The sequence below is a fragment of the Desmodus rotundus genome, chromosome 6 (genome assembly GCF_022682495.2).
Source record: "Desmodus rotundus isolate HL8 chromosome 6, HLdesRot8A.1, whole genome shotgun sequence".
In the NCBI taxonomy this organism is placed as follows: Eukaryota; Metazoa; Chordata; class Mammalia; order Chiroptera; family Phyllostomidae; genus Desmodus; species Desmodus rotundus.
The window spans coordinates 40,349,093-40,375,802 of NC_071392.1; the positions used below are offsets into that span (position 1 = coordinate 40,349,093).

The 26,710-nt window shown below is 34.0% G+C and overlaps 1 protein-coding gene across 1 annotated transcript in view; it reads left to right on the forward strand.

Moving 5' to 3' along the window:
* The window catches only part of LOC123479572 (cadherin-related family member 4), a 111,536-nt gene that overhangs the window by 71,209 nt on the left and 13,617 nt on the right, over nt 1–26,710 (forward strand). The window contains exons 18-19 of the mRNA XM_045194144.2: nt 15,652–15,793; nt 15,973–16,226. Of these exons, the coding sequence (XP_045050079.2) occupies nt 15,652–15,793; nt 15,973–16,226 (396 nt within the window). The remainder of the gene's footprint in view (nt 1–15,651; nt 15,794–15,972; nt 16,227–26,710) is intronic.

The window sequence follows — 26,710 nt, forward strand, 5'->3', positions numbered from 1 at the left end:
TTAGCAGATTCTCTTATGTTGGCTTCAATGCCATTTCGCTTTCTTCATAGTCTGTCAACATTCATACCGTCTTGTATTAGAGCAATGTGTCAGACGAACAATTGCACTCACTATGGGAACCAAGATTTCCCATGAGATTCCGAACGCTAGGATGACAACAATGTTGGATACACATACCCTCACAAAAGCTTTTCTTCCTGTGTTTTCTGAGTTTTCTTCTTTTTCTTTTTGGCTAAAGCAAGCAAATGCACAAATAAAGCCTGAGGGGTTTTGGTTTTTATTTTTGTTATTTATTTGAACCTGAATATGACTTTGCTTCTATTTTCACTGCTATTATTGTTTAATCCAAATATTGTTTTTTTCTTTTTACAATGCAGCAAATCTTAACACAATGATGAAAATATGGGTGGGAACCATTACTTTTTTTGTGTGTTATTTTGGCTCAAAGAAACTGTGTGGAAAAACACACAAAAGGAAAATTATGTCAATGCCCACACAAATGGAAAGCCCTCTTAAGTTAAAGTAATTAAAGCCCCGTCTCTGGCTGCAGGCTGTGTGTGGAAACCCCAGAGATAACATAAAAATGGCCTTCCAGGCACCCTCTGAGACAGAGGAGGTGCAACAAGATTCCAGGAATTCAAGAACATAGTCTCTCTTTTTTTTTTTTTAAATGAGGGAGAAAGCCAAAATACAACTTTCTTGTAAGAACTACAAATACCATATGGAAAATTGATCCCATAAACTGAGAAGAAAAACATAATAAAGGAATAACTTTTTAATCCCACTATGCCAGTTAAGGCATAGACATAGGCGTCTTTTATCTTCATTAAAAAAAAGATTATATTAAAACGGAAGATTTGACTAGTAAGTCAAGTACCATTTCTTGTTCTCTTAGCAAACCTGATAGAGCATGCTACCTTGTTTTGTTACTGAACAAAAGAAACCGGTTTTGAGAGAAAGATCATACTTTCATTGGTTTTCTGTATTTTATGGTATTTTTGGTTCACGTTCGTGTTTCCACTCAAGGAAAGCTGTAAGATATTAGCAAATTTACTTTCAGTTGTAAGGAGTTTCCCGTTATATAGGGGAAATAGAGAATTCTCTGTATTTGGAAAATTGTTTTTATTGTATTTGCTTATAATTAGTAAGGCAGACTAGAGTTCAATGGTAAGATTATAAACTACAGTTAACATAAATTTCATCCTTATTTTAAACAATGTTTTTTATAATTGTTTTACCATTATTTCCAAAAGAACTAAGTTATAAAATAAAGCTTATGTTTTCCTTGTGGTTGATAACACTTAAAATTTTTATGTTAGTCAATTTAAGCATACTAACTTTTATTGTCTCTTAAGAGAACTCTATCACTTCCTGGAAGATTATTTGTGCTTTGCATTTTTTTTTTATTATGCTCTTATCATTTTGCATGGATTTTTGGTTTTAATGGAAAGTCCATTGACTGGTTCATAAAATATTCCTCTAGAATAGATTTGCCTTTGTTTCTGCTCTGCACCCTACGAATAGCATGTGTTCTGGATCAAACTTTATATAAATCTTTTCTTCAGGATTTCATCAGTCTGAAAATAGGGTGAATTTGAATACCATACCGGAAGAAACACCAGGTTGTAGTTTTTATTTATTCTGAGGAACTTTATTATTTTCCTTTCCAGAGCCCTGGGGAAAGGATATTCTTGCTGTGGACAGAATGTATGTGTCTTCCAAAGAAATTACCAGCTTTCATCAGTTCTGACTCTGGGCAGACTTGTCAGGTCTAACGTCTTGCCTCAGACAATCCCAAGGCCTGTTCTCCCTTCCTTCCCCCTCAGACTTCTATGCCGAGCTTCCTGCTGTTTGGTCCCTGTGTAAATCTGATGGTCCTCCAGGATCTGGGCAAAACAAGTTTGCCCCCTTGTTGCTCTCCCTTTCAGTTTCCTCTCCATTGGTGGCATCTATAGATTTCCTTTTGTTTCTTATAAATTCAACTCAGTAAGTTCCAATTCAGCATTGTGGGCAATTTGTAGTAGATGTTACAGTCATTTTTCTGAAAATTTGAAATGAACTTTTCATAAAAAATGAACTTTTATAAAACTGACATCAGGTTAACAAATGGACACTTTTGTAATCCTTCATTCATAATTATTATCATTGTTCTTGCATGGCTTGCTTTTATTAGTAATTTTTAATAATAGAGTTAGTACTTTGAAGCCTATCACACAAAATAATACTCAGGATCTTGATGGTAAGTAGAACATTGGATGAATGACAATATAGTAGTCAAACTGAATGATTCATAGTAATGTCCAGCCATATGCATGGATCTCAGCAATACGCTATCAAATGTTCATAATTTCCAAAGGATTAAAACCATCATATGCTCACTTTCAAAAGTTAAAAACAAAACAAAATATTATTGAGTGCTGGTTTCAGGATGAAGATTGTTTCTGGTGATGATACCTTGAAGGCAGGTATAAGAATAGAATAGTGGAAGTAGGGAGCACTGCATGGCTAGATGTATATTATTGTTAAGATCTTTTACTTCAACTCAGAATGATACTATGTAAAGTTCTGATATTACCACATTCTGTTCCACCCTCTGGTTGTGCATTTTTTTTATTTGTACTCCCAAGCAGTTTTGAAATGTCTACTCTTTGGGGGATTCTAGAGAAAAGTGTCTACTTCAAAGGAGGAATGTATGTCTTCAGGTCTTTATGGCAGAAATCCCTGGCAGTGATGAGGTCCATTCAGAGCTTCATTATTTCTTTTGAAGCAGATTCACTGGCTTGGGCAGGCATTTCACGGCACTATAGAAAGGTAAACTGGCACAATTGTTGGACAAAGATGTCTCACAGAAATAAGCAAGGCATATACCATTTGTAGCAATACTGTGAAATTATTTTGAGAAAGGTAAAGAAAAATCTTAATATGATTTCATAGAGAACAAATAACTAACAGGAAAATACTTGTTACTCTCACCTTTTTTTCCAGAGAGAGGAAAAAATAATTGGTGAATATCTGGGAAGTTTAGGATCGTTAAGTGAGCAGTGAGTACCCTGGAACTGATGGCAAATTAAGACATACTCACTAACTTTCAGATGTTCTCCCTCCCCTCTCCCTGGTCTGAGAATTTTGAAGGGTAGACTAGTGATTAGGTGCTTTTTCAAAAATAGCAAGTTAATTCCTGGTCAAGATAGTGTGGCCACCTTTCTCCCTGCTTCTTTCTGCTAAATGCAACTCTATACCCTGGAAAAAAACTTACCAAAAGCGAGCTCCCAAAGGTTGTTTTTTTTAAAAACAAAAACAAAAACAAAATTGTTTAGAACCCCAGGATTTGAGGACCAACATAATGACAGACAGCTTATGTTTTCCCATCCAACGAAGAGTGACTCAAACTTCTCATTTCTTAGCCCCCACCTAACAACAAAAGGCAGCTCAGGTAGGCTCATTCTGCTGCTGGGTGTAATGAGAATCTCTCTGGCAACCCCTGGGAAGCCCAACACCACAGAAGATTGATCAGGATCTGCACCAACAATAAGCAGCCATTGGAAATGCTCTGTTGTTAGTCGCATCAGCAAATGCTCATTCATTTGGCCACTTCCTCTATTCGATCTCTGGTTTTGACCAATGGATGAATGATCTCACTCTGAGGGAACCCTGTTGTGAAAACTAAGGATGCTTTCTTCCGAAGAGAATTTGTTTTTCACCTTTGCTTGGAGACAGGACTCACTACCCATGAAATCCAGTAAATCTTCAACTGGCCTGGCTTAATAGGAATATTTTAGGTTCATCTTTTTTAGCTTTAAATATTAGTCTCAGTATCTCAACGCTGATGTTGTCACTGGTCAGTTTTAGCATTTATTTACAAATCCAAGTCCCGACTTCTCTTTCTCTCTCTTTATTATAAAATATTAATTCTTTAGAGATTATAAATGCTTTAATCATCATATTTTTTTTCTAGAATCTATTTGTAGTACACACCTTCAAAGCAACTGGTCTGATTATCACACAAAGCAAAATTCTCAGTAGACTTTTTGAATAATTAACTAACATGTGGTGGTAATTCTGCAAGAACTTACTGGCTGAGAATTACTGGTATACATAGTGAAGGAATTAAGGAAAATTTAGGGTAAAAATTATTCATTTTGATTAAACATTTTTTAATAATTATCCACACTTGTCCTCAACATTAACCTGTGTGTATCATCATTATTTTTCCTGAAATTTCATTTGATATTTTTAAAGGTCATTTTAAAATACATTAATATACAACTTGATGAGATATTTCAATGCACGTTCCAGATAATTTATTTAATAGTGACTTAAATATTTTGCCATGTATTTAAAAAATTTAGGTTGTCTTAAATTTAGTAAGAATTAGATGCCAGATTTAAGTGCATACATTTATGGGGATAACAAATCTTTCACTTTAGAACTCTATTAAAATTTTATTTATCCTAAATAAAAGATGTCAGATAAATAGCAGTGCTGCTAATACAGCTCTTTTTGATCTAGTTTATTAATGTCCAACATTCAATCTTGACTTGTATTCATATAAATGAGATATTTTGTTGCATATTCCAGATAATTATTTTTAATACTTAGAAAAGAATTTTTAGAGGAAGTAGTAAATACATGTCATCCATTATAACAGCACTAGAAAAAATAAAGCCACAAAGCACTCATCAAATACAGTTTACAATGGAAATTGTGTCACTTGACAACAGACAAATGCAAAGTGCACATAAACAATAACTGGAAAAACATCCTAAATCTAAAATCTAATTGAGGAATTTGTAACTGTGGCTTCAATCTAGAGCCCTATGTGATAACTTAGAATGTTCCACTAACTCTTCAACTATAGGGTCTAAAATTTAACAATTTTATAAATTATGGTCTACATCATGCACATCACAATGCCATGAGTAGCTTGTGCAGAGTAGACATGCTTGGAACTCAGCACAGACGTGAAATCAGGATCTCTGGAGATGGAAATGTAGTATCTTTAATTTTTAAGATTACTAGGTAATTAAAAAATAAACAATTTGAGAACTACAAATTAGATGACTTGTAATTTTCACATTCAAATTTGATGATATAATTTGGATCTTGCATTAACCATCAATTGAACTTAAATTTATTTTTAAGAAAATCAAGATCAAATCACAACTATGGAATGGATCATTAATTTGACCATTCACAATAGCAAAAAAGAAAAAGCACTAATTTTTTCTGGCCTGTGATGAATTTCTGTAGTACATTCTAAATACTGTCTCCCTGGCTTCTGAAAGCCTATAACAGTTTCTCATGATTTAGCATACTTAATTTCTGTAGGTTTAACACAACAACATTGCATATTAAAGCTAAAATGTTAGCTTCTTTGGGTTAGGTACTAATGCCATATATTATTGTTTTTACACAATTTGTGGAACAATATAAGTATATAAAGGTGATTTTTCATAGAGAATTTTCATAGATTGATTATATATAAATAAATACAAATGACACAGCAATTACATTTAATTTTGATTATTTTTATTTAGAGAAAAGCACACTACATTAAACAACAACAAAAAATCATAATAGTTCAGCTTAGGATCTTGCAAATTTGTTGACTTGATCTACATAGTACACCACTGTACCCCAGATGGCTTCTGGCATCTCCGTTCTCCCTCCAAATCCTAGTTTCTGTTCTTTTCCAGAGATACAGCTCTCTTCACCTATTGGTGTAATATGTGTAATATTGTCCTCTGCTTGTTTTGAGAAATGAGAAGGCCCTTATTCTGCTTTTACACAAAAGTAGTGCCTCTACTTAACTGTCCAATGTCTTTAAAATAAAGATTAGAATTTTAGAGCTATTCTTAATATTGGCAGTTATTAGCATATATATTAGTATACATTACATATATGAAATATTGCAGGACATTTAACATGTTGAATTGTGTTTTTTGAAATAAGGCTTTAGTATCACATGTACACATTTAGTGGAGGAGATCAGAGGGGCTTGGGGAGTCCTGCTCTAAAAGCTCACCACTGACTTTTCTGCGCAGATCACTTAGTGACTTCTGCTATAAATAACCTAAATGTCTTCCAACTTTGAAACTCAGTGAAATAACTTGGGTTTGCATTCACTGATAACTACAGGTATATTTTTGATATAATGTATAATCAAATTCTAATTTTGTAGAGGATTTTTTAATCTGATTATTCAATATGCTAATAGGCCACAAATATTTCTATGAGATTGTGGTATAAATTTCTAAACTATATTACATCTTCTATAAAGTATTTTTAACTATTATCACTATGTTTTCTGAACTTTAACACAGGGTTTAGCACATAGTTTTTCTCTAATTGTTTCATATTTCCAAGTTTTGTCTTACCAAATAGAAAAAAATTCCCCTAGTTTAGGCCCATGTCATACACTAACTCTGATTTTTAAGGTTCTAGTTAAAACTAAAATAGTATATCACTGTAGATAATAGAAGTTGTCTAGTGTAAGAAATAATTTCAATGAGAAAACAGACTAGTTTGTATTAATAAAAAATTAAAGAAGGATTTATCTCAAATACCTAATGTATAAATGTAAAAATGTGTTTGTATGTGTCTTTATGTTATCCTTCACTTTTAAAGATGGATAACTTTATGTTATCCTTCACTCTTAATAGGTTTTGTGTAAATTGTAATTAAATAACATGAACTAGTATGAATCATCAATAGAATTTATCATTTTTTGTGAACTGGAAAATTTACAAATAATTTTGCCTCATTTGGTAAATTCAGAATTCCATTGTTATTTCATTTTACTTTAGTATGTAAATGTATAGGGGCTAAAATGAAAAGTTGAAAACTTGTTACAAGTTTGCATGTGGTATAACTTATAGAATGCTATATTCAAGGTGGGGGAGGGAGGGGGGTTCAGCTGGGGTGGGGTGGAGGGATGGGGAGAAAAGGCACACAACTGTATTGAATAACAATAAAAAATTAAAATTAAAAAAAGAATGCTATATTCAAAAGACCTTTGCCATTTCCTAATTATCATCATTATTTATTTTATCAATCTATGAGAGGCAAGATTTTCAAGATTTTGAAAAATACATAACCCCACTTGTCTCTCTATGAAATCAATGAATATTCATGCAAATAACTGGCTATCATTTTAAATTAGATACTCAAGATTCACACCTTCTCTCATCATTTCTGTGGCAGAATGCCCTGACTACAGATACCCGAGCTCTTAATCCTTCTTGCAGCAGTTCTTAGTTTGATTATTTTATATGTACTACTCTGTTGTGGATAATCAGAATCAGTGTATAGCATCATTGATAGCATAGTATATTAAATTAGAATATTTACTTAATTTAATTGTTTCCATTTAATATTTTTATATAACTGTAATTTATATTAAGAAAATGGTTCATAGCTGCCCCAATGGTCCCAAGAGTATATCTTTTTTGTTTTTTAATAATTTATACACCTTCTACACTTAAATAAGATCTATCCTATCTCCAGAATGTAAAAATAATATTATTCAAATTATTATTTCTATTATGAGATTAATAATTTACAAATTAAAAAATGAGAAAATATAGCCTTCTCTGGTGTGGCTCAGTGAATTGAGTGCCAGCCTGAGAACCAAAGTGTCCCTGGTTAGATTCCCAGTCAGGGCACATGCCTGGGTTGTGGGTGAGGTCCCCAGTAGGGGGCACGTGAGAGGCAACCACGCATTAATGTTTCTCTCTCTTTTCCTCCCTCATTTCCCCTCTCTCTAAAAATAAATAAACAAAATCTTTAAAAAAATAAATAAGAAAATATAGACAGTTTTAGTTTCCTCACTAATGAGAGAGAAATTGAAAATGAATTTTTCTTATTAAATAAAATCTTAATTTATTTGTCTTTCATTAGAAACAGGTTTGGAAGAACTTTCCAGATAAATTGGCTATTTGTTTTTATGTATTGAAATTTAGTTAGTAAAAATACGTAATAAATTCTAGAGTATGAGCAATAGCGTTTGAATTACATTAACTTGTCGTATTAGTTACATTTTTGTGTTGCAAGTTGAGAAAGGTGAAGCGTTGCCTACCCCTTTTTCCTTAGTGAAAAGAGCTTTTAGTTCACTTGCATTTTACAAATTTAATAAATCTAAGTTTTTGATTTAATAAACCTAAGTTCACACATAAACAGCTAAAACTTACTTTTTTCTCTGTTATAGACATTGTAAGTCTTGAGCAAATTTCCATAATCCAAGAGTTACACTTCTAATATTTTAATTGGGAACATTTAGAGAAGTGAATATGCTATATTATCCTCTGCTTGGAGGTTCGGTTAGTCAGAATAATGATGGTCTTTTGGCAAAATTGATTCTGAAATGCAACATTGGCATAATATATTCAACGCCAAGCTATAGAAACAACACCCCAGAAATAGGAGCTGGTGATTCAGGCTTGGCAGGGTCTCTTTTTGTGCTTAATATTAAGAACTAGCTTAAAATCTGGTCATAACAATGTTGGAGAAGGAAAAATTCCTCCCTCCCACATGTTCCTTGAGTTCAAAAACATAATGGAGATGTCAAAAAGATTTTTGCAAATTACAGCTCTGGAAAATAAGGTTAAGATCTGAATTTGGAAACCGCCAGTAAATAAAAGCCCCAATGCTCACAGAAAGGGTTTTGGAAGACTTTTAGACAGTTACAATCTGAAAAGTGTGTGTCCTTATACTCTATGATTTCCAGTGATGCTTTACTCTCGTCAGGCTTGTTTGTTCTTTATTGAAATTAAGAAATGAATTACTTTACAAAGGAAAATACAAAAAAAAATTATCCATAGTTTTAACTGAGTTAAGTAACTCACGCTCTTTACATTTGATTTTTGTCCTTGTAGCCACAGAGTGCTTTTTCGTTTCTTAATTATTCAACAGTTTTATTTGTATCTTCATAGATTCAAACTATACTTGCAGTGATGGTACTGTTATACCTACAGAGCTCTGTTGTTTGCATCCGAGTACCCGCAGCATAGCTGAGCCGTCTCGCTGCATAAACCGCTTGGTCCAGATGACATGGTTCCCTGGAGAACTCTCTCTGTTTACTCCATGTCAGGTGTGTAAGCACTCATTTCTTAGAAGGAATATAACCTCCCTAGTGTGGGTCTTAAGGATAATATGGAATTTTAATAACTGTTTTTGCACAGGACAGTGCAAAGTATTACTGAGTGGAGTTCTGCGTTCTCTGACGCAAACGACAGAGATGTGTAACACAGTACCATCACTGCGGGTGCAGCCTGAATTTACGAAGACAAAATTAGAATTGTTTAATAGTTAAAAAAAGAAAAAGCAGTCTATGGATATAAGGACAAGAATCAAATATTAAAGGCATGAGTTAATGAAGTATTAATATAATAGTCTCTATAACTGAAAGGAAATCAGTTTTTTTAAAAGTATAATTATAGAAAAGTCAGGGAAAAGTCAGAATATAAGAACTTCAATAATACAGATTATTATGAGAAGACATTTTTTATTGACTGCTTAGAGAGAGAGAGAGAGAGAGAAACATCAATTTGTTGTTCCAATAATGCACTCATTGGTTGCTTCTTGTACGTGCCCTGACTGGAGATCAAACCCACAAACTTGGCATATCGGCAGGATGATATAATCAACTGAGTACCAGCCAGGGCAAAAATATACATATATATTTTTCATATAATAATAACTTTCACCTAGATCTTACTATATATATATATACATATATATATATAAATCACCTATCTGCAATATAACTTCTGTTTGAGCCTTCAGTAGCTTGCTATATCTGTTTTTAGACATGTATTTGTTTTCAAAATATATCTGTATATATTTTTCCTTTCCACTAAATTGGAAAAAAATAAAATAAAAAATTAAAAATTAAATTGAGTACTGAGCAATAATTTTTCTTTTCCTAGAAAAATATAGACACATATTTTATTTGAAATATATTGTGTTTTATAACTGATGTTTCAGTTTAAAATATTTAAAATTAATTTAACTAGTTAAAAATAATTTTGGATTACAAGGGAAACGTAGTTAGGATTTTCTTTAAAAATTAAGCTTAAATATGAGGAGGCTGTAAAACCACAAACCATAGTTTCTTAGATTTGGAAATAATTAGAATATATATAAACTGGACCAGCATTTAAAAGATGAAGAACCCTCCTCTTTCAATGAACTAACACTATTTGGAATATGTTTTAAAAGGTAGAAGAGGCGTTTTATGAGAACACGTAACAGAGCAGGCTGGTGTCATTGTAGTGTAAACACTGATTACAGGTAGGTAGAAAGCAGTATTAAATAGAGAGACTGTATAACACAGGATAAAAGTTTGGGTTTTGGAGTTTCTACCTGTTTTCACTTTCCATTTTAGGATAACGATACATTTTTTTTTAACTTTAAACATTTTTTTTTGTTTTCAATTATAGTTGACATATAATATTCTATTAGTTTCAGGTATACAATCCAGTGATTAGACATATAATTTACTAAGTTATCACCCAATAATTCTAACACTATGCATAGTTATTTCGATATTATTGACTGCATTCCCGATACTGTACCTTACATTCCCATGACTATTCTGTAACTACCAACCTGTACTTCTTAATCCCTTCACCTTTTTTTTTCACCCCTTCAAGCACCCTCCCATCTGGCAACCGTCAAAATATTTTCTGTATCTATGAGCCTGTTTATGTTCTGATTGTCCATGTATGCTGATTTTTAGATTCCACATATAAGTGAAATCATATGGGACTTGGATTCCTATGTCTGACTTATTTCACTCAACACAATACACTCTAGATCCATCCATGTTGTTGCAGATGGCAAGATTTCATTCCTTTTTATGATTGAGTCAGACTCCATTGAATGCATGCACTATGTTTTTAAAAAATAGTTTATTTTTGTTCAGTTACAGTTGTCCCCATTGTTCCCTCATTGCTCTCCCCTGCCCTGCCCAACCCCCTTTCCCACATTCAGTCTTCCCCTCACCATTGTCCTTGTCCATGGGTCCTTTATACATGTTCCTTGACTTGACCCTTCCTCTTCTTTCCCTTGTTACTCCCTCTCCTCCCCTCTGGTCACTGTTAGTTTGTTCTTTATTTCCATGTCTCTGGTTCTATTTTGCTTGTTTGTTTGTTTTATTCATTATGTTCCACTTATAGGTGAGATCATATGGCATTTGTCTTTCACCACCTGGCTTATTTCACTTACCATAATGGTCACCAGACCCATCCATGCTGTTGTGAAGAGTAGGAGCTCCTTCTTCCTTTTTGTGGTGTAGTATTCCATTGTGTAAATGTACCACAGTATTTTGATCCACTCATTTACTGATGGGCACTTGGGCTGTTTCCAACACTTGGTATTATAAATAATGCTGCTATGAACATTGGGGTGCATAGGTTCTTTTGAATTGGTGTTTCAGAATTCTTAGGCTATAATCCCAGCAGTGGAATTGCTGGGTCAAAAGGTAGTTCCATTTTTAGTTTTTCAAGGAAATTCCCTACCATTTTCCACAGTGGCTGCACCAGTCTGCATTCCCACCAATAGCAATACTTCTTTATCCATTCATTTATTGATGAACACTTAGGTTGCTTCCATATCTTGGCTGTTGTAAAGAATGCTGCAATGAACATATTAATGTATATGTATTTTAGATTTAATGTTTTAGGTTTCTTCAGATAAATGCCTAGAAGTGAAATTTCTGGGTCCTTCTTTGTCTTTTGTTATATAGCTTTTGTTTTAAAGTCTATTTTGTTTGGTGTAACTATTGCTGCCACATCTTTTGTTGTTGTTTATTTTCATTTCATGAATCATCTTTTTTTTTAATCCCTGTATTTTTAGTCTGTGCCTTTCAATCTGTAGACAGCATAAGTAAGGGTCTTCTTTTGTTATCCATTTAGCCTACATATGTCTTTGATTGGAACATTTACTCCATTTTAATTTAAAGTAATTGTTGATAGACATATATTTACTGCCATCTTATTATTCATAATTTTGATTCTTCTTCCTCCTCCTCCTCTTCTTCTTCTTCTTCAGACCCTTTAATATTTCTTGTAATACTCATTTGGTAGTTGATGAACTCCTTTAGCTTTTTCTTGTCTGGAAAGCCCTTTACCTGTCCTTCATTCTAACTGATAGCTTTACTGGGTAGAGTAATGTTTGTTGTAGGTCCTTGCCTTTCACGACTTTGAATACTTCTTACCAATTCTTTCTGGCCTACAAAGTTTCTGTTGAGAAATCAGCTGAAAGTCTTATGCAAGCTCCCTTGTAAGGTAACTAACTGCTTTTTTCTTGCTGTTTATAAGATTCTGTCTTTGTCTTTAACCTTTGGCATTTTAATTATGATGTGTCTTATATAATCTTCTTTGGGGTCATCTTGTTCAGGATTCTCTGTCCTTCCTGGGCTTGTATGTATATTTTATTCACCAGGTTAAGGAGCATTTCCATCATTATTCTTTCACAAAGGTTTTCAGTTACTTGCTCTCTCTCTCTTTTTCTCCTTCTGGCATCTTCATGATGTGAATGTTGCTCCCCAGATGCTCCTTTCCTCATTTAATTTTTTTTACATTTTTGTTGCTCTGATTGGGTGATTTTTGCTTCCTTACTTTCCAATTCTCTGATTTGATCCTCTGTTTCACCTACTGCACTACTGATTTCTAGATGTATTCTTTATTTTAGTTAATGTGTTCTTCATTTCTGACTGTTTCTTTTTTGTTCTCTATCTCTATTTTTTATGTTTCCTATCTCTTTGTTGATATTCTCATGAAGTTTATGTACTATTCCCCTAAGTTCATTGAGCATCCTTGTAACCAGTGTTTTGGACTCTTCATCTAGTAGATTGCTTGCCTGCAGTTGGTTTAATTCTTTGACTGGAGTTTTATGTTCTTTCATTTGAGACATGTTTCTTTGTCTCCTCATTTTGGCTGCTTTCCTGTGTTGGTTTCTATGTATAAGGTAGAGATGCTATGCTTTCTGGGCTTGAGAGAATGACCTTATGTAGCAAGTGTCCTATAGGTTCCTGTGGCACAGCCTCTCATGTGTCAGCTGTACACACCCTCCTTGTCATTGAGCTTTGATTGCTGTAGGTACCTCAAAGGGAGGTATTTACCCTTAGCTGATGGGCTATGAGGACTGGCTACACCACTGTGGAAGATTAGCTGTGCAGAGGCTTACCCCACAAAGCAGAATTTATTTCTGTGGGTCTCTGGTGCTTGCTGAGTTTCTCCCTTGAGTGTGTACTTTGCAGAGTAGGTTGGGTGGTTAATTTGACATGGTATGAAGTTGTCTACTGGGTAACCCATATCTGGGGCCTGTGTGTAGGTGCGGGCCCAGTTCAGTGCCATCTGTGTCCTGCCAGAAACCACCAAGCATGAGCTACAAAGCGATCTACAGATGGCTGCTACTTTTATTTGGCTTGGAGGTGCCCAGAAGAAGCCAACCTGTAAACCAAGGCCAGCTGCTGCTAGTCCTAGTCACTCAGAGAAAAGTTGCATGTTTGAGATATTTTAGGAAAATCTGAAGCATGAATCAAGACAGGCCATTTGTATGGAAAATCCACTGGAAACAGCTTTGGTTGGACCTGAAAGTTGGGTGGGTTGGGGGTCTTAGGAAATTACCTGGGTGGGGCTAACAGTGTTAACCAGGTTGATGGAGACTCAGATATGGTGCTTGCCTGCTGACTTTGTGGGGATTGGACCCAGAAAGGAAATAATGGCTCTGCCAGCACTTCTGTCTGGGAGAAAGCTGCCCTTCTGACTCTTGCTTGCTCCAATGCCAGACAATTCAGTTAGTTCTTCCCCATATGTCACTGGGCCCCCAAGGATGCCTCTCAGAACAAGTGAGTGTGAGTAAGTCCATGTGCTGGACCTTTAAGAAGAAAACACGAGACTCTAGCAGCCCTCCATCTCACTTAATCACAATCCCCACTGGTTTTTATATCCATAAGTTATAGGAACTTTTTTCCCAGCACTGGAAGCCTGAGCTGAGGGGACTGATGTGAGACTAAGACCACTTGATTGGGAGGGGGATCTCCATAGCTGAGACATCCCTCCTGATTTTTATCTACCACTTGTGGGTGTGGGAGCAGAGTGTTCAGCATCTCTGCCTATCCTCTCAGTCTCTGTGTGGCTTCTTCTTTATATCTTTAGTTGTAGGACTTCTGTCCAGCTAGACTTCAGGAATTCTGAATGAAGGTCCTTTTGTAGTTTAGTTGCAATTTGGATGTGGTTATGGGAGAATGTTAGTACTTCATTTACCTATGCTGCCATCTTGACCAGAACTCCTGAATACTGCATTTTTTTTATTGGGTTGTTGAATATATATTAACGTAAGTAAATTAAAGTCTAGCACATATTATGCATTCAATAAATATTGGTTGTTGTTATTTATTATTACTTAAGTAGCTATGACAAATTGTGAAAGAATAGATAATATCTTTCCTTTTTTGTATTACAGTAGGAGGGAGAGAGGGAAACTAATGATTCATTTTCAGGGAAATATGGTTATCAAGATTTTAATTTTGAAGAAACTGGTACTTAGTAAAGTAGGGCTTAAATACTAGCAAGTACCACTTTATGTCCTTCAGTGGGCAAGCTAATAAGCAAAGCTGCACTGTGCTGGAGTGAAAACAAGATAATGGAATTTTCCCTGCATCCTCGGGTGGCTTCTAAGGAATTGACTGCTCAAATTGAAAGAGCCCAAGGATGTTCAAGAAATACTACTAAGGAAGGGAAGGAAAGCATAAATAAAATTAGACACTACATTTTCCTAAATCAGGGACATCAATTGGTTTTATTTCACGTACCATTCTGACAAATTGGTAGTGTCTTCATTGAATGTTACTTTGAAAATACCTCTGAGACTATTTTACATTTTTCAGGAGAGTGCATAGATTTCCAATGTCTGTTACAGGTAAAAAGGAGAAAGGGGATAATTCCAAATAGCTTGTCAGATACTTTTTATACTAGATTATAGAGTTAAAGAGCCTTAGAATTTGAATATTCCCAGAGATAATATGGTTCCCCTTTCTTTAATTGTTGGAATCTCCCACATGTTTGAAATGTAAGTCACATACCCTATTAGATTTTGAGTTTCTTTAGAACAAATACTAGAAAGAATAGATTGGATTTGCAGGCAAAAAAAAATGAATATTTCTAACAAGCAACGCTATCCAATAGTGGAATATGCTTCGTTTTAAGTAGTACCTTTGCTGAGGATTTTTCAAGAAGAGACTGGATGACATATATATTCTAGATTAAAGGGGGGAGTTTAGAATAAATAACATTTAGTTTTTAATCTAATTTTAAAATTTAATAACCTTATGATTGAATATCTGTCTTAGCAATATTATGTATGAAACAGACATTTGTTAAAAATTAATTCCACATTCATAAAATTAAAAATGGAGCATGGACTATGCTCCCGGATAACCCCAAACAACAAATTTTATATGATGAAGCACTAAAATATAGTCTTTTAATGTAAAATTATTAAGATGCATTATAAAAGTATGTTGTGAAGGTAAACACAATATTGTGAAGGTAAAAGCAATAAGTAATAAAAGTTAAACAAGTAACTAATTATATATGATAATATTCTAAGACGTAATTTAAAAGAGACAATATTCTTGTGTTATAGAATATGAATGATGAGCCTCCTGTATGCAATCCACCACATTTGGAAACTCAGATTTATTCCAGTTTTAAGTTTCCTTTCATTCAGCTCAATTGTTCAGACAAAGATTCTGCACAGGAACAGCTGAGCTATTCAATTGTAGGAGGTAAGACATATATGCTTTCTAGTGAGTCACTTCTATGCCATTTGAAAGGCATTCATGTGAGATATTTTACAATGATTGAACATATGCATGAAATGCTTTTAAATAAGAACTTAAGACAATAGAAATAACATACTATATAATGCAGTTTTATTTTTATTTTATTACCTCATCACCCTCAGGAAATGAGAATAATCAGTTCACGCTTTGGAGACCAGGTGTTGGCCCTCCTGCTCTGGCCACCGCCCAGAAGCTCCAGTATGATGCATTTCAAGGGATTCAGGGCCCTGTGACTTTCCAGCTACTTATTGAAGTTACTGATGAATTAGGTGGGAACAAAGCTAGTCAGCTGTCAGCCACCACAACAGTCATAGTTCATGTGTTTCCTTGGACTACAACACAGCCAACTTCTTCCACAAAACCAACTACAACTACAGTAAGTACTTAGTGATGAAATATAATTCTAAAGGAGTCTGAATTAGTCATAAACATAGGAGGTTGGGAACTCTCACAGGAGTTATCCTTATATTTTGGCAATGAAAGACATCAATTAAATAATTACTTTAATGTGTTAGAATTTTCATCATCAAAATAAGGGGAACAAATTATAGCTGTTAGTCATTAATTTTGAGTCATGGTAAATATATCAATGTTAATAATTTTTTGTAGACTATTTTGTTAGTATTTCATTTCAATTCTTAGTAATTCTGTCAATTCTCATCATAACCTACTATTATTTAAGTACTCATGGAGTTTTTGTCATGTATGCCAAACCAGCTAAGGTTGAAAAACATACAGTCTCACTAGAAGACAAGATATACACTTAGAACAATTTGAATAAATGTGAGACAGTATCAAATGTTAGTGCAATTGTTATTTAACTTTGAGGTGTAAAATAAGATACATTTGTGTTGAGATTGGCAGTAAATCCTCTATAAAGAGAGGAGGAAAATAATAATGTAGTTAGTTCTTTAAAAACATGTAAAGAAAAGAAAAGCTTTGCAGGAAGAAAGCATAGAATTACCCCTGGGAAGAATATAATATATTCAGTGAAATGTTGAGGAGACAGTGAAGCTGGAGGCTAGATCTGTGTCAGAAAAAATGAAGCTCATGGTATATATGTAAAATATTTTGCATGGAGCATCTTGAATATAAAGATGAGATTTCTTGGTGATTACTGAGGACAGGAAATTATAATAGTTTCACGATGTAAAAAGAATGAATCACAATGCCTCACAAATGTTGCTCTTATGGAAATAAAGAGGAAATAAATGATGCAATAGAATTGGTTTGAGTGGAATATGCTGTTTGATATCAAAAAGGTAGGGGGTAAACAGCCAAATAGGTATTCATATCCATGGCCACACTGACATTACTGTGATGTTCTCCATGTAATCAAGCTTACACAATGAAAGATATTTCATTCAAAAGATCCATTTCATTCCCCTCCTCCCTGCAGTCACCACACTGTTGTCCACTGTCCATGAGTCCTTTTTCCTTGATTGTTCTAACCACTAATCTCCTCCACCTGCTCAAAAGCTGTCATCCAGCTCTCTTCTATGGAAAAATAAAAAATAAATAAATAAATAGCCTTTTGTTAAATAAGTTATAGAAAATTCCTCCTGTTGCTTGACTTCAGAGTCAAGAAGTTTTACATTAGCTATACAAAATCATCATATTACAATTTGAATATTTGGAATCCAAAGAAAACAATAATTTGGACTAAAATGGCATAGTACTGATAATGTTCCCAAGTCTCTAGCAGGAGGAAATTAATATTGGCTCTGTGGGCTTCCTATAATTTCTCACAGATTTCAAACCAGAAAAGAGAGTTAAGTGCCCTAAAGTAAGACAGTGGTAGTTATGTGGAGATGAAGTGCTAGATTTGAAACACACATAAATAATAGAATTTAGCATTTGCTGCTTTAAAATTTGTGTATTATAATATATTGTGAGAAAGACAATTTCTCTTAGGGTTAGCCATTATTATTAGACTCCAAGTATTATTATCTGTATTATTAAGCAGATCTTTCCATTGAGAATATTGAATAAGATATAAAAACTTAAGAATGTTTTTAAGTGGTTAGAATCTACAGCCAGAATTTTTTCTTCTAAATACAACTATAAACTCCCATAACAAAACAGAACATTCTTAAAGCCAGATTACTAACAATGTGTGTCTATGAGTTATAAAAAATTATGTCCTGTGGATAAAATACTAAAGTTATTACAAATAAATTCATTATATAATAACTATTATAGGAGACATCATCAGCATGAAATTTACTAAAAATGCAGTTCTTTACTTTTTAACACAATATTCTCTTAGCTTTTGAAAAAATATATAGGGCATCCCATAAATTATAATATAGTGAAGGCATTCAATAAAGACCTCTGCACATTTTACAACGTCAAGTATGGTACTTGATAAGTAAAAGGACTGATGTCGTATGTTATATAAAAGGTATGAGAGAGTTCTTAATTGGGGGCAGGGGGATTTATGAACTGTTACAGAATCTGATGAAAGTTATGGTCTCTCTCTCCAGAACAATGTATACATGTATATGTGCATACACTTTTACATGCAACATTAGAGGCTTGTAAAACCCATCCCTGGAATCCAGGTTAAGAAATCCTGACTTAAAATAAGGATTTATTACTGCTTCTGAATTTGTATAAAAATATTTCCAGGAGGAAAATATTTTTATTCTTATAAAATAAACAAAGTAACGCAAGCTACTAAAATAACTACAGAGAAAACTTTCCATAACATATTCCTTAAATATGTTAACACTTGGCATGCTTTCATAGATATTACAATAAGTAAATAATACCTTGAGGCTTTGAAAGGAAAATAGGAATAAAATCCTTTATCTTTAATGTAGAATGACTTAGTCAAATGAACTAATAATAAATAAGGCTAACTCTAGACTAAAATAAACAGAATGGTTATAAATTGTCTCCTAATTAACCTTTGTCTTTGAACCCTTACCTGCCTAGTCAGAGGTTCCTCTCAGGGCAGGTAGAGAAGGAAGAAGCGGTCATGTTTCATGGACTGAACTAAACTCCCCCAGTTTAAGTACAGATTGGCTAAAGAGACAATGAGGTAACTGGCTAGACACCATTTCCTGCAAATAAAATCCCTGAAGAATTATGAATCAAAATTCCTGAAACTATCTGCACTCAGCAAATTGAGTTCATAATAAAAAGCCCAAAATTAATATCCATTAAAAAAAATAGAAGATAGTGGAAACCACAAATCATGCTAATTTATAACTATGTTTTACCCTGATTTCAACATAAACAGTGGATAGATAAAAGAGCACAAAGGAGAAAGTTCCTATAAATAACTGTACGATCTTTCTATTGATTCTTCCTGGTAACCCATCCATGTTTAATTATGTGTATTAATATAATTAAAAGGCTTTTAACCCATCAATGAAGAACTAAAAAGAGGCATTAGATGAATAGAGTGATGAAATTGGAATTGCTTGGGGGTTTTGTCTTTATAAGCATGTTTTCTACACTGTTATGCTCCTTGCAGAGGCATATTTCTTTCCCAAGGCTGATTTTGACTCATCAAAGATCAATCCTTTACTAGCATGTACCTCATAATAATTTACAGTCACATATGTATAAAACTGTTTTCAGCTGATAATTTAGAGCAATGGTATGCTGGAGCTGGCTCATTTAGCTACGAAGAGCCTATTGTTAAATATTCTGAAATTTTGTAGGCTGCTTGTTAAGCCTTTAGTGCTTTGAATTTAGTCATGGTGGGAATATTGGTACTATGAAAATTGGTAAATGCCAGATTTTTTTTCTTTTTAAAAGTAAGTTTGCCAGCATACTGCTGGACCTGTTCATCTTATAATTTAGTAGACCCGGCAAAATAGAAGAAATTTGAGCTGGTAAAAAGGAGGTTTAAGAGAGATTAGGTAATACTTGTGTTTGATAAGAAGTTAAGCCACTAAAAGAAAATGAAAGAGCATTTACTTCACTTTTTCACCCCTTACTTCCAACAATAATATAGCACTATAGCCAAACACTTTAATAGGTTAGAGTATCCATGGAAACCACTGGCATTTTCTCTTGACCTGAATCTAACCATACATGTCCAAAATTAATGAAAAAATTAGGGAAATATATTACTTCCTGTGAGCTGTGGTTTAACATCCACTGTGCCTTGTATGACTAGAAAGTGAAGCGCGTTGTCATAGTTTTCCCAACATCTCACTCCCGAACTAAATTTCTCTTGTTATTCTTTGTCTTTTTCTAATATGAGTAAATAATGACTCTACTGTGGTAATACGGCCACTGATTGATTATCTACTGAATACCATAAGCTTTCTTAAGGCATTTTTACTCCTCATAGCAACCTTACTAAGTAGATAGCATTGTTCCAAATACAAGTTAACTTGCGCATTTTTAAGTGACAGTTATAATTTCAGTCCAGACGTGTCTATTTCCAGAGGCCATTTTTGTTCCACTATTCTACTACCACTGTATTTTTAAAATTTTATTAACCCATGTACCCCTATCACAGGAAAAAAAAAAAGCAAATTCCCTGACACCCAGCGTTGTGTGTATTATGGGCTGTAAAGCTGACTCCAACTCTGGGAAACCCTATGATATGAATGAGTTATGTCCACAAGGCCCTGTCCACAGCATCCCTGTCCTCAGTGGCCCTGCTCAGCTCCTGTAGACTGATGCCTATGGCTTCTCTTCTGGAGTCCATTTGCTTCGTATTTGGTCTTCCTCTTTTCCTGCTGTCTTCTAGTTTTTCAAGCATTATTATGTTTTCTAAAGAATCCTGCTTTCTCATTATGTCCCTGAAGTAAAATAACTTCAGTTTTTTTATTTTTGCTTCCAGCAATGTTTCAGGCTTAATTTACTCTAGGCCCCACTTGTTCGATGGTCCAGAAAATCTACGGAACTCTCCTTCAACACCATATTTCAAATGAATGATTTTTTCCTACTAGCTTTTACCTTATTTTTGTAAGAAGGATAGAAAAAACATAATAAATTGTATCTTTTTAAGTGTAATAAGAGGATTAGAACAAAGTAATCTCTTTTATCTTAAATTATTTCTAAGAACAAATCTGTAAAGAGGCACTGATGTAATAGGTTGGCAATGATGACTATAACACCCTTATGGTATGCCAGAGGTGGAGGGAATTTGAAGAGATAAAAGGGAAGCACGCTTATTTTTATCTACTCTCACAGAGCACGCAGCACATGTATTATGAGATATGATGTATGTATTTACCTTAGTATGAAGCAGCAATGAAAGTTCCCTTGGACCTATGGGGGTACATGGAAATCTTTGCTTTACATTTTGAACCATTCTGATGTTCAACCTTTGTCTATAAGCTTTGTAATTTTTCTTTCTGAATGGCAGACATGGAAACTAAGTGGCTAAGTCACTCTTCTTTCTTTAGATGTGGCTTAAACAGAAAGTCTCTTGGTGACTCTCAAAACATTTCACTTTTTTCTACGTTGAGATGTAACATAAGTTATGCGACTGTTTGGTCACTTATTTCTATGTGTTTTATGTGTTATGTTTCTATACCTTATAAGAAAACTAGTTCCTTGGATAAATAGTGAGAATCACGTTTTATGTTCATTAATTTCTTGGTCTTTGTGTCCGTACAACTCCCAGGAGAAAATAGACACAGGGTAACAGGAGACTTATGGAAGGAGCTACAGTTGACCCTTGAACAACACAAGTTTGAACTGCTCAGGTCCACTTATAAGCAGATTTTTAAATAAATGCAATCAAAGTATTTCCTCTTCCTTATGATTTTTAAAATAACATTTTCTTTTCTTTAGCTTACTTTACTGTAAGAATACAGTATGTAATATAACATAGCATATATGTGCTGTCCATTTTATTAGTAAGGCTTCTGGTCAACAGTAGGGTATTTTTAGTTAAGTTTTGGGAAGGCAAAAGTTATACATAGATTTTCAACTGCACAGTGTGAGGGTCGGTATCCCTAACTCCCATGCTGTGCAAGGGTCAACTGTATTTTTAAAAGCGTAGGTAGAGGTAAGAAAATCCAGCATGGTGTAACTCTGCTTACCACGTCTTAAGCAAATTAAATCCTACACAAGTAATATATTATTTTCTTTCCTGATTGTACTTGACTAGTCTATTACTTAAGTCTTCCTGAGCTACTCAGCAGAAGAGCTAGGGTTTATTTGTAAAGAAAATAGTGTCTTATGTAATTAAAAAGAAAATTATTCATATTAGTCTCTTGATTGGTGGCTATGTGCTTTAGGAAATAAAACTCATAAATAAACACTCCCCCTTAGTAAAAAGATAAGATTGTGTTTGATCACATGTACTGACATTCGTACATGGAAGTCCTCAGAGTTGTGGGACCTACTGCAGTTTAAAAATGGGCAACATTTGCTACATATGAGTTCCTTTATGCAAGAAGAACATTAAATAAAACTGTTTTAAAAAAGCTAGTCAAAAGTACAAGTATAAAGCAACACTCAGCTTCATGATGTTGATTATCAATTTTTATCTTATGATTTTTCACATATTTGCACTTTTAAATACATTGATATTAGATTTAATGCTAATTCATTTTAAGATAGAATATAATTTTCTTTGGAACTTGTTAGCGTAGCTGGTTTATTTTAAGAAGTTGTTTATAAACTAGAAACTAGTAACATTTAGTATTCTATAATACATAAAGTAAGTCACATGACCTTCAAAAGTAACAAATGGGTAATAAAAGTGAGACAAATTGATTTAAAAAACTTAGAAAATTTCCTTATTAAATTTCCTAATAATGTCTTTTGATAATTGGCCCTGTCTCATTCATGGCTGGGCAATTAAGTACTTTAAACGTACGTCTTTATACTTTTAAATAATTAGTCCATTTTTATCTTCTTTCGTATTTATTTTTATTTGTAGAATATATACTGTTTTAATTAGCCTCTCAGAAGTGAGAATAAATAAGAAGCTCTAGGAGTAATATCATAGCAAAAGGAAAAAGACCATTATTTTCTTTTTTTAATAATAACTTAATACCCAGAAAACACATTGACAACATTACTTTTAAAATTCTCACCATACTCATTCATTCACATATGTCCCAGCCTTCCAGTGAAAAGGAAGTAAAGTTTTTAAATGACAGTTTGAAATGCTATGGATATAATTTCACATAGATTCTGTCAAAACTGTTTTTACGTGGACAGTAAGCAACCTTCACACCAGACAGAAGGAGCATGGCCGGGGAACTAAAAACGGCCGTGGTCTGAAGCCCAGGTCTTCCACGCGGTGACTGAGAGCCCAGGCTCAGGTATTTACCGCTTCTGAGCCTCAGTTTCTAAAACGTCAACAGGGATTATTAAAATCCCAGGGATTTTATCAGCTTCTCCTAGTGCAAGGCCCAGAACATAGGAGGTGATTAATAAGTAGTAGCACTATGTTTGTTATTTTATAAATGTTTATCAATTGACTGAAAACACAGAAAGATTGTTTAAAGACATTAGGCATAAGTCAGGGCTGATATGGTTTATAAACTTTTTTTATTTTTATTTTTTAATTTTTATTCAGTTACAATTGTCTCCATTTTCTCCCCATCCCTCCACTCCACCCCAGCCTTGAAGGGGACAGAATTCACCTCTGCAAAATATGTATGTTTGGCATAAGGATTATTTTAGGCTGGTTATTTTAAGTAATGGTAGACACAAGTAAAGTTCTGAAATCAGAGTAAACATGATGTATTTGTAAGAGATATTTCTGTTTATAAAGTAAAATCTTCACTTGTAAGGTTATCTTCCTTTCTGTGTCAGGAAGAGGAAGATGGCCCGATCTCTAGAAATTTATCAGATTTATGGAGAAGGCAAAGACCCACATTTGCATTACAACCTTACTCTTGTTTACTGTGTTTTTTCCTGATAGCCTCTCATAATTGGCTTCCCCACTCCCAACATCTTCTTTTGTCTTTAGCTGGAGAAGCTACTTAAGATGATATCTTGGGCCATTTCAAAGGGTTACTCAGATTTCCTGAGTCTCTCCCATGTATCCTGGTATTATTGGTGTTATTAAACTTATGTTTGTGTTTCTGTTAATTTTTCTTTTACTATGGGGATGGGTTTGAGGGATGGTTTCTCAGCCAAGAACCTAGAAGGATAGAGAGAAAATTATTTTTCCTCCTCTATACTTCTTATTTGCAGTTCCCACTAAGGAAAAAAAATGATCTTTTCTTTATAATATTAATATTATAAAAACACAGTTGATAATATTTATTAATTTTATAGTACATTCTTGGTAAAAGGAACATCAGCACTTCAACTTAAATTTTCAGTGTTTTACTACTAAAAAATACTTATTTTTATAGAAATCTGGTCTATACTTGATGAAGTATTTGAGATAAAATGAGGAGCAACTACATAAAGTTGAAACAGAATTTCTTATTGGCGAACTTTTAAAAATTCTTCCTTAATGAGAGTTAGTTGAAATAACCCAAAAGTCAGCAGAAATATATAAATTGCACTCTACTAGGTTGCTGCCTTGCACAACTGCTGTGACCCGAATACCCAATGATGAAAGATTTTGTGTCAGGGAAGAATGTTATTATTGTCTTTTCTGTAAAATATAACAAGTTAAGTAACTGAGGTTAGAAATCAGACCAAATTAACTGCAAACAGCTGTAAGAAGCTTACTACACGAGCAAATAACAGATGGGGAATTCCTTTGTTTTCACTGGTGATTTACCTAACGGTGAGATAAATGTCTGACGACATACAAAGTCCAGGGTCCTGTCAATCTTTAGCCATTTATTTTATCACTCTTCGTGTTTAGTCCGGGGAGGGGTGACCGCTCCATTGTTCAGCTGTAAGAGTACGGAAATGGCTTCTGCTTAAGCAAGCCAGTAGGCAGTCAACAAAAGTCTCAACCCAGATTTAAAACTTAAAAAGAGTATGTTTTGCCCAATAACATATGCATGATCTAAAATGACTTCCAGGAATTTTAGGATACAATAATTAAATCAAATTTTTATAATTTTCCTTATGAGAAAATAATTTCATTTATCTATTAACAAAATTCCTAGCTGGTCATGAAATTTATGCTTATAAACTTATCTAAAATTAAATTTTGACATTGTTAAACAAAAATGAGTTGTTCAAATTCAAAGTTTCAGCTACTTTTGCCTTCGTTATGAAGGAGAAAACTGATATTGCAGGAGTTGAAATAACTTTCCCAAAGTCACAGATTTCCTAAGTGATAGAACCAAGAATACCAGCAAAATGGTAGAGAAATGGTGGGGGTTTGACTAATCTTCTGACCAGTGTGGTCAGCTGGAGAAAAGAATGAAATAAGATGAAGACATTGGCAGGGGTCAAATCATGCAATTACTTATAAGCCACAATAAGCATTTAGATTTATTTCAAATCATTTAATTACATGTCATTATGACAAGTGGTATAAAGAAAGAGTAAACAAATGTATGGTAACAGAAATGTCACAAATTCTGGCTTAGAGAATATTAGAAGTTCCAAGAAGAGATATTTGAATTTTATGTAGACCTTTGATGGACAGAACAAGAAGCAAAGACATTTAGAACTATTGGACACTAAGGAATATAGGTGTGAGGAAACATGATCTGTTTTTGAAAGAATGAAAAACGAGTATGTCTGGAGCCTTTGAGAAGGTCAGTTGGAGGAAGCCCAGAAAAGCAGGTATTACATAGGTTGATATAGGTCTTGAGTCAATAATATGAATTCTGTGCTTGTTTTAGACAATACAAAGCCGATTTAGACTACAGGGAAGTAGAAATGAGTAGGGTCAGGATAAAAGTATTCCAGCAGAATGGAGGATAGAACTGGAAGGAGGAGAAGAGACCAGGTGGGGTGCTATTGCAAGCAGTGAGGCCAGAGTGAATGTCCTTGCCCTCAGGATTATTATCTACTGGGGACTCCAAAAAATTTCATAAACAGTTAAAATGTAAGGTGATATTGAAGTAAGCCGTGGAAACACTGAGAGTATCAAACGCTAATCCCCTGATTTTTTTTTTTTTAAATTGGTTTGGATCACCAATTTAAAGAGTATGTAATTGAGAGAGCCAAGCTTGCAAATAATACATATTCAAATGTTTACTCTGCGCCGTACGTGGATTACTCAAGAGATTAAAATAGCTGTATGGGTTGTACGAAGGATGTTGCAAGGATCCAAGGAAACAAGAGACACGAAAGCTCTTGCAATAAATGTACTATATAAATACAAGTATTAATGTTATATTTAATCCCTGCAGAAAAACTTGTTTTTATATAATTCCTTTAAAAAATGCCCTAATATCCCAACTTGTCTTAGGCTTTGAAATATTAAAAAAAAATAGATGCACAATTTCTTTATTAAAAAAGTTTTCGATTTTTGGGGCATGTGTGCCTAAGAAAGGGAGGGAAAATAGAGAATAAAGAAACTGGGAAATCTATCCTTGTTTGTTAGGCAAACAAAGTACAAGAAGTAAGGATGATTCTTTTCTCCTACCTCTAAATAACTTTCAAACACCTTGAATTGAATCTATACAATGGAATTCTTAGGGAAAAAATAGAATGACTTATGTGATAAACAGTAGGAACTGATTTTTTTGTTGTTCCCGAGATTCTCACAATATCCTATTTTCTCAGCAGGTAGCATTGTTTACTAGAAAGAGAATGGTCTTTAGAATCACTCAAATCTGTATGTGAACACCAGTTCTGCCACCTAGTTCCTGTGGAGTTTTAGGTAACATAGAAAGGAACCTCCTGGGCCTCAGTCCTCCTTTGTGAATTGGAAGCAGTGAACACCTTTATTTTAGGATTGGCGTGAGCGAAAGCTAGAATAATACAGCTAAAAGCCCAGAGTGGCTGTTAAATAAATGCTACTCCTACCCTTTTCAGTCTTAAGGTTTTATATTTCCT